The sequence below is a fragment of the Mytilus edulis genome, chromosome 14 (genome assembly GCF_963676685.1).
Source record: "Mytilus edulis chromosome 14, xbMytEdul2.2, whole genome shotgun sequence".
Classification (NCBI taxonomy): Eukaryota; Metazoa; Mollusca; class Bivalvia; order Mytilida; family Mytilidae; genus Mytilus; species Mytilus edulis.
The window spans coordinates 62,987,882-62,997,796 of NC_092357.1; the positions used below are offsets into that span (position 1 = coordinate 62,987,882).

The 9,915-nt window shown below is 31.7% G+C and overlaps 1 protein-coding gene across 1 annotated transcript in view; it reads right to left on the minus strand.

Annotated features, from left to right (window-relative positions):
- Positions 1-6,222: 6,222 nt before the first annotated feature.
- The window catches only part of LOC139502437 (uncharacterized), a 5,249-nt gene continuing 1,556 nt past the window's right edge, over positions 6,223-9,915 (minus strand). The window contains exons 3-5 of the mRNA XM_071291914.1: positions 9,377-9,651; positions 8,370-8,400; positions 6,223-6,614 (exon numbers count right to left, since the gene is read on the minus strand). Of these exons, the coding sequence (XP_071148015.1) occupies positions 6,310-6,614; positions 8,370-8,400; positions 9,377-9,651 (611 nt within the window). The 3' untranslated portion in view covers positions 6,223-6,309. The remainder of the gene's footprint in view (positions 6,615-8,369; positions 8,401-9,376; positions 9,652-9,915) is intronic.

The following is a 9,915-nucleotide window of genomic DNA, read 5'->3' on the forward strand; positions in this document are numbered from 1 at the left end:
AGTCCGAATATTTTAGAGAATGAGTCAGTATAGTTAAAATGTTACCGGCTGCGGCAAAGTTTATAAAGTGAATGATGAAATTAACGGATACCAATTTGACATCAAATAAAAAAGATGTGCTAACAATGAAATAAATATAATTCCACATCATTGCAATCTTGAAATCTGTTTTATTGTATATGAATTCATCATTTATGAATGTGTGTGGTTGCGAATACGGTTGAATTTGCTACCCAACATAGATTTGAGTCGTACATATGTATGTGATTGTGAAAAACAAAGCTTCGTTGACAGTAAGACATTTTACCTTTTAATAGTAGGCCAACCTTACACAACGAACAGCTAATGAAATAACAGTAATTGTATTGCACTTTCATAGACCGACACCGTTCTCAAGTTTATTTATGATGTTTGTATCACTTATCTATGTCACTTTTCTCATTCAGTGATAAACGTGAAACGTATCGTTGTGTAGAGAATGTACAACATACCACACTTATGTACTTGTAATAATATTGCGTGCTCTACCGGGGTTAATGAATTTGACTTGTACTTGTATCACTGACGTTTAAAAGGTTGACCCAAAGTTTACAATTCCTTCTTCAGGTTAGCCCATTTACCGATTTATTATCATGTACATCTTTTATATCAAAATGTTTCACACAATAATGCATTATAAATGTGTAGCAACCTTATAATCGGTACTCCCATGTAAACATCGGTAAACATCTAGCATAGTAGACAACGAATTACAATTTTCATTGTGGTTTTTGCTATCAAGCTAAAATTTCAATCGATCAAAATAGAACCATGTATGTCCCAAAACATTTTGTTGTCATCTTTAAGATAAAATTACCAAACCTCGAAGAGCAATCAAATTAAAGAGTCAAATAACTGTCATGATCCTTAAACATTTACTCGCGTGTAAATTGGTGGGTTGTGCGTATTCATATTTGACCGTCAACAGATTATAACTGCATAAACGTTTCACTCGTTAATATTGAGTTATTTATCTTACCAGATAATAAGTAAAAAACAGAAATATCCTTGAATCAGTGCATTAATCTTACTAAGCATGCATGTCATTCGTTTTGATAATTTTGAGATTTTATGATCTAATTTGTAGTTATTCTTAGTAATTAGCACATTTTTTCAAAAAGTTAATATTATACTAGTAACTAAATAAAGTGCACCTGTTTGGTTTATAATCTAAATGCTACCTTCGTATTGTTTACAGGAACGATTTAGAAATAGAGCAAGGATATGCATTGTTAGTCATATTGGATAACTTTCAAAACAAAATATTTATTGTTCCTAGTTTTAAATTTGTGTTTTACAATTTCATTGATGAACTTGATGATCTTATTCAGAAGGATCATATTTATTTTTGTCAACGTGATAATGAATATAGAGTACACATGTCTATTTTTATATTAGTGTTGCTCTGCTAAACTACCTTTAACAAAACAAGTTAACTTCAGTTTAAAACGGTTATAACGCAATTTGATACGGTTTCTATACAGTAATCATTCAGAAAATGAACATAAAATATGCATTGTATATACAATTTCTTTTAAAATAAAACTGCTAGTATTAGCAATGTCATAGTTGGATATAATTATTATATTAATGTTGTTATCACACCAGACCAGTACCATTACACCATATACTCTGTTTAACTTATCAAAAAGAATGAGCGTTCCAATTGCAGTTGAAAGACAATTTAATACACTACAAAGCGGAAAAGTCTGAATTGTCCTATAGCTGGTATATCGCTCGATCCATATATATTTTAGAAGGTTATATATTGCCTGTGAAAATCAACTCGCTGATTCCGATTGCCTCAAATTTCACGACTAAACATAAAAATATTATCGATTTGACTCTGTGTATGACATCTATTAGACGCGCGTTTCGTTTCTACATAAAACTCATCAGTGACGCTCAGATCAAAAGAGTTTTCAAGCCAAAAAAAGATTAAAAGTTTTGTTACAGGAATTTTTTTAAAATGACCCTATAAGTGATATTCAGGTCAACACCGAAGTGCTGACTACTGGTTAAACCTTTCAAACGGTAAAAACCAATGATCCAGTGTATATAAAAAGGTTCCTGAATTAGAACAGGTGCAAAAAAATTCAACGGGTTTAACATTTTAATAGTTACCAAACGTTATCCTTACCTGAAACAATAGTGTAACATTACAACTTAGACATACACGCAATGAAACCGGATACAATCGTAAAAAAATAGAATAATAATACAAATATAATAAATTCATATTTCATTTCTTAAAAATGATAACACCAAAAAAGCTTCTCCTTAATTAAGCAATACGACGGGTGCAGTGTGTAGTGCAATATCTGCTTATCCTTCTTTGTGCATTTGATATTGGACAGCAACATGTGAGAGATAATCAGACCAGAAAACCCTCTTATTTAGTTTTGAAGCAGGCATGTGAACGTATGGATAACCGAGTAGAGATTGAAAAGTAATCGAATGCATCTGTGTGGTGTAGTTGGTCTGTGATAAAAAATAAATTAATCTCAGTGATCACGCAGCAATCAGGCATTGGTCAAAGTAAAGTGAACCACAAATGAAACAGGATACGATTGGTCTGAAAGTGATTGGATTCTTTACTCGTCTAATCCGATCTCTTCTCGAGTCAACTATCAATCCAAATCATAATTTTATAAAAGTAAACAATTATAGGTCACTGTACGGCCTACAACACAAAGCCTAGGCTCCCACCGAACAGTAAGCTATAAAGATCCCAAACATTACTAGTGTAAAACCATTCAAACGAGAAAAACAATTATATAATTCGTATTCGCTGGTATTTGCCTTTTTTTTCTTCACAGTATGACTTTCAATACACCTGCATGATATTATGCTACATTTCAAGTGTTGCAAATTTAATTTAAAAAAAAGTTAATTTAGATCAACCTGATTGGAAAAAATGTACTCCTATAAAATTGAAGGTGGGCATGCAGAATGACAATCAATATTACTCATCTTCAGTATTAATGATGTTTTGTCTAGAAAAAATCGTAAACATTTACAAGTTTCAAATGACCTTTGAAATATAATAACATGATCAGTTAAAATGCAACACTTTTTTTTGTTTATTCGTGATCAAGATTCTTATAAAGAGAGTTCCTTGTCAAATAAATGTTCTTATTCATTAAAAGAAAACAGTTAATGTTGTTGCGGCGTTTTATTAAAATCTATAGATTTTTTGATAATTTGTCAAAATTAAGTTTTAAGCTTCGATGTCAAAAAGGTTAATGTAATCATTCAAAAGTAAGCCAACGTACCATTTCTTAGACAGACATGCCAGATCAATGCACTGTTCGTATCACTTATTTTCATCACTTTCTGACCATAAATTAACAAGCTCTATTTTGTCTAAGCACACAACTAGAAAGTATACACGGCATACCGATCATCGTATCTTTAATATTATCATAGTCAGGTTGTCAATAATAATGGAGTATAAATGTGCAAAAAAAGAACGAATGTTCGATTCTTATAACTGATTATCTAACTAAGGAACTATACACAGTGTATCGTGTTTTCCTAACAATTAAACCGGAACATTGTTATATTACTAACCAATGACGCTTTACTCAATTTATGTTTATTTATATTTGACCTTTTCAAATTCAAACTGCAAAAAGGTTCTACTTTTATATATTTAATTAAATCTTTACTCTTACCAGATATTCAGTAGATATAAGAAGAAAATTGAAATGCTATCTACATAATTTGGCTATACAGTAACGATCAGAAAATAATCAATAAGCTGCATTGAATGAATTTAAAGATATTTGTTTTACAAGTTTATTATAAGACCGTATTTCATTATTTTCAATGTTAAAATAATATATACACAATGCTATAGTAAACACGTTTTCATAACAATAAAAACAGATCTTCAACAAAAACAAAAAAAATCAAATTATAATGTGTCTAAAGAATTGACGCAAACGTCTAATTATAGAAGTTAAAAGTCAATTTGACATGAGGTTGTATTTCGGAAAATAGATCAAGGACATGATTTGTCAATACGATTTAAAAATATATTCAAATGATCCGGTTTTGTTGAAAATGTTGAGACAATTATAATGTATCTTATTTCATTTTTAAGGCAACATTAAATTAAAATGTATGCTCTATTATTCGGTTTAGATTATTTTAATGTTAAATTATATGCAGTAATGTTATATTATAAAGGGAATTTGAATAGTTGTCTTTAGGCGTAATTCCACCAAATGATAGTACTTCACATATGGTTGTATACGAAAAAGGGTTGACAACAATATTTCTTTGCATTTTATAGTTGTAGGAAATAAATCCTACATTGCATTGCATAGCAGTAAAAAAAAGTCATCAAAATATATCAATCTTGTGTTTTACATAGTTTACTTAGCAAACAGGGACTGCAATTTTGAATAGCTGACTTCCCGTGATGGTTATTTTCTTATATGCAATACAATTGTGAAATTTAGCCTTAAGCACTGGACAGAATAAAACTGTAGTCATGTCAAGTGTTTCTTCATTTAAAACACAGGTGATTCTGTACAATTTTTTTGAAAAGTGCAAATTTACCAGAATCTAATAGGAGAAAAAAAATCATTTATGGTGGAATTACACCTATTATGGGGGGAGGGGTGTACATGCACCAAACCAATGCAAACGTACTTCTACCATTGTATCTATTGCGGGTCAAAGAAAAGACGGAAAGACAACAGATCTTTTCGTAAACTTCCCTTTACCAAAAAAAATCTCGATGACGTCAACTAAGGCAATATCCTTCATCATAAATTAGTTCAATCGGAAACACCTCCCTATTTTAAAGAACTTGCAAGTTGGTGAAAGTTTGTTTTAATTATTGCCCGAAAACGAAAAAAAAACCCGGTAATTTAAAAGAGAAAAAAAGGGAGGGACAATTTGACACACAAATTCTTTAAAAAGCAAATATAAATATTTTATATAGGTTTTCCTTTTGAAATTGAAAGTAAGAACAAGTTAAGTTAAGCTCAAAAATTGGATGTCGTTTTTTTATGGGTTACATATTTGTTTGTCGTTCATTTTTTTATATAAATAAGACCGCTGGGTTTCTCGTTTCGAATTGTTTTACATTGTCATTTTGGGACCTTTTATAGCTGACTATGCGGTATGGGCTTTGCACAGTGTTGAAGGCGATATGGTGACCTATAATTGTTAATTTCTGTGTCATTTTAGTCTCTTGTGGAGCGTTGTCTCAATGCCAGGAAATTAGTCAATTTTATACGCCTTTGTGACGTCATGTGTCATATAGAAGGCACGCCTGTATCATATGTATCCCTGCTCCATGAAAGTTTCATAAACTTCTAGAATTATCTTTCGGCAGGGTAAATTGAGAATGGAAATAGGGAATATATCAAAGAGATAACAGCCGAATGCCACAAATTGGTCTTCAACGAGAGAAAAAGCAGCACCCGAAGGTAGGCCTTAAGGTCCGTAAATACAAAAAAGTACTATTTCATTTAAAGTAAAACTTTGGTTTTAGTTAATATCATTCGTGCGTTTAGGGGCATCGTCACTTCCGTTTCCATCTTGAGCAAGGGGTTGGAAAAATTTAATGCTTTATTTCAGAAATATTTCGGTAAATTGAATTCTCATAACTAACAACCATCCTTGCTTTCATCGTGTGACCTACGGAACACAATATTTTAGTTTATCCTACACACTGAGGATCACTAAGACGTTTCATGAACTTTTATAATGCAGGGATACAGACAATCATCTCTATCTATCAAATGCTGTCATAAATGCGCGCATAATTGGCGACTTTTTGCCGGTGTAGGAAAAACTCGACAGTGGTCTGATTTCATAGCAGATCTTAAATAACCAGTTTACCTGTATTTATACGTATCTGTGAGCGATTTAGAACATTCCTTGCACAATTTGACGACCTAAGGTGTTTGTAAATTATTTGTTAATAAATTCGCGTTCGACGTTTCATATTTCATTCAAGCCAATCGAATCTTAGATACATCACTCAGGTGAACTTAGAGGTTCGAGAGAAAACAACATATATTGACACTCAATGAAAAAAACGAAAACCAACATTCGACAAAAATATAAGGTTAAAACTGAACAAGGTCAAACAATGTGGAACGTACTGGAGGATGACAAATAATACACAAGTATAATAAAAGTTTAATTAATCTTATATTTTTCTACATTGTACATGCATTCTTCATTATCCTTGTGCATGTTGTATATAGTTTTTATTAATTTACATGTAATAAAAATACTTTATAATCAATTTTTAAGATATGACAACTGCTTCCAACTTTGTATGCATCGGAAAAACACGCCAAATTTGTCGATACGATTGAAAGCTTTTGCTAAGACAGACAACGGTTGCTGTAATTTACTCCAACTTTTAAGGATTTCTCTGGTTTGATAAATCAATCTGGTTTTATGCTGATATACAATATCTTGCAATTCTACACCACTCAATCCAAGTTCTAGTCCAAGCAGAAGATTATCATTACCAATGTTGTTTGACAAATTTTCAAGTAAGAATTCATCTAGAGGAAATGCCAACACTTCTTCAGTTAAACCTGTCAATAGCGAAATAATCATTTAAAATTATCAGTAAAAGTTTCTGTACCATAAAAAGTATATATAGAATAATTGCATATTTTTGATACTGACAAGATGACAAAAAAATATCAAGCGATCCCACAGTTTCGAAGTTATACAATGCCATTATTCTTTGTATCGGCAATTTGTTTAACCCGTTATTGTGTAAAGATATAAGAAGATATGGTATGAGTTATAATTTATACAAGTAAACCATTATGGGCCAAAGTACGGTCTTCATAATGTAGAACTGTCTCAAACCGATCAGCAAGCTATAAAGGGCTGTAAAAAATGCTAGTATAAAAACAATTAAGCGGGAAAACGGTCTAATATATATAAAAAACGAGAAACACGTATGCCCCACATCGACAAACGACAACTACTGTACATCAGATTCCTGACAGGTGCACACAATCTTGAGGTTTTAATGGTACCAAACCTTCATCCTTATTTTATTTTGAACAATAGTGTAACATCACAACATAGAAACACTCACTGTAAAATATCAATTGAAATGGATAACTCAAACAAAAAACAAATTAACACAAGTGGATATACACTGAACGAAAAAATCTGATCTATGATACAATGTCAATACAAATCAATGGGATGAATGATTACAGAAACAGTATTATACCGTTGTAAAATGTGAAACAATTTCAGAAACACAAGAATAACCTTGAACAAAATCTGTCATTTACAATACTATTATATACAGGTGAATGAAAATAATTTTGTTCTTAGGTATACAGTGTGTTTTGGTTTCTTTTTGGTTGAAAATATGTATCAAAATAAAATAGGATCTCTCTTTTGATACTGTTGACTATAAAGGTCGGGAATTATTTACGACATAATTCATAGTTATGCACTTTTAAAGGTCTGTCTGAGATAGAAATAAGACGAAATAGTTGAAATAATGACGACTAGAGGATACTTTAAACATTAACAATCATTTGACAATATGTTCGAGTCGTTAATTCTTCTGTGAGTAAGTGCTTTAAAAAAGGGACAAAAGATACCGGAGGGACAGGCAAACTCATAGATAAGATAAACTGACAACACAATCATGACAATGGCGAAAAATAAGAAGACACACAGACAAATAATATTACAGAGGACAAAACATAGAACACGAAAGACTAAGCTAAACGAACCGCACCACAAACTTGGATTGATCTCAGATGCTCCGGCAGGGTAAGCAGATCCTGCTTCACATGCGTCACCTTTCGTGTTGCTTATGTTATGACAAACCCGATAAAAAGTCAAAAACGGTAGGCCACAATCGTGAAAAGGGAAAGGTATTATAGTTACGACATAAGGAACATATCCTATATCATCTGTGAACGGTTATTCCATAACGGTCAACCAACTCGTGATGGCGTCCGTAAAAGTTACGAAGGGATGATTTAAACCTCGCCATTTGGAACTCTTGGTTAAAAAGCTTCCTAGTGAGCAGCAATCCTCTATCAAGGAAATTATGATAGGAAATACAAGCCCGGGAATATTGTATCAATTGGGAGATATATACTCGGTATTTAACCATAGAAAGACAAGGCGCCGTGTTGAAGGCTGTACATTGACCTATAATGGTTTAATTTTTAAATTGTTATTTGGATGGAGATTTGTCTCATTGGCACTCACACCACATCTTCCTATATCTACTTTATGAGAATTTACATTCATCAATGTGATACTTTATGATGATAGACACACATCATTTTAATTATACTCACCACCAAAATTAATTTCTAGTTCTTTAAAAACCTGCAAAAAAGTTTTCAGATAAAGTATTGAACCTAACCACCATAGGTTAATTACAATTGAAGGTGATACAGTTTTAATAAGGGTAGTAGGCAAGTTTTCACTGGGTTTTTAATAACATATAAATGCATTTTTTCTATACTCTATATGGTTAAGTGAAATATTTCTGCATTCTGGGTTATGGGGCATTTGTTAACGTTCGATATCACTGATTTCTACCGCAAATACATCCCCATTGTCTAAATGCGTAGACTTGATAATGAACCACATTTTCCCTTATATTTACTATCCATTAAGTAGTTTTAAGCTTTTCTGGGATAATCTACGTATGTGTTGTCATTAGGATTAAACAGACATTTTGTTTCCTGAAATGAGTAGTTTCATCTTTTGTCATCATGTTGCCAGTATCCATGTAAGCCGTAACATGCTAAATAATTTGTTTTATTATTGTTGATGACAGTACAAAAAAGGACTGTTATTAACTTTCATTTTTTTAGTAACCTTTTTCCATTTGAAAATAACCGCAATTTTTTAATGTTTTAAAAGCGACATAATAATAGAACTTTATAAGGGTAGTTGGTTTTTTAATTCAACTTTCATGTTTAATGAAAGATTCAAATGATAATAATATTGTAAAGCACTGGAAATAATACCAAGAAAAATCTGTCACACATTGCATGGTTATCGTTTGAATATTACTTATTTATCATTTATATTCTTCATTATGCTAGCAAGTGTAAACATATTACATCAAATACACCTTTGCAAACCTTTGAACTAATTTTTCAGTGATGTTAACAGTAGAGTTATCAAAAAGTGTCATTTTACCTCCAACTTTTAATGGTAATGTCATTTACAACTTTACAAATATATGGACTGTCCTTCATCTTCTGCTTAAAAAGTCAAAATTATAATGTTCGTGTTGTCTACAAAATGGCTATGTACATGTATATTGAGCTCTATTTTGTATCAAACTTACTTTACACAATATGTGAGGATCTTCCTTTACATGAATCAATGCATGTTTAAGATCACCAAAAGTTGCCTCTTTTACTTTCTGTGTCCATTCCCACAACGCAAAGAATTTCAGATGACCATTATACCGATGTTCATTGCTTAGCAAACCATCCCATTTATGAGTCGGCATATCAAGGTGATGAAACAGCTCTTTAACTACATCTAAGTTCAAACCATAAACAAGACGTCCAATTTGTTGATCTGTGGGACACTGTTTCAGTTCATCTGCTACCAAACCTAAAACAAGCTTTGACTTTGACATTTAGACATACGAATCGTGTGCAAAATAATTGGTTGCGTTAATATTATTAACATTATGAAGGTGTGATATGAAAATATTGAAAACAGAAAACATCCCATATTTTTTATTAATATTTGCTATCTCTGTTTGACTTTTTTGGACTTTCTGAAAATTCATTCTTTGAAATCGCGAACAAGCTTACGTTTTTTATAATGTGATGATGATGAAAGTTTTTAATTTGTAAAGCTACTCCTGCAGGA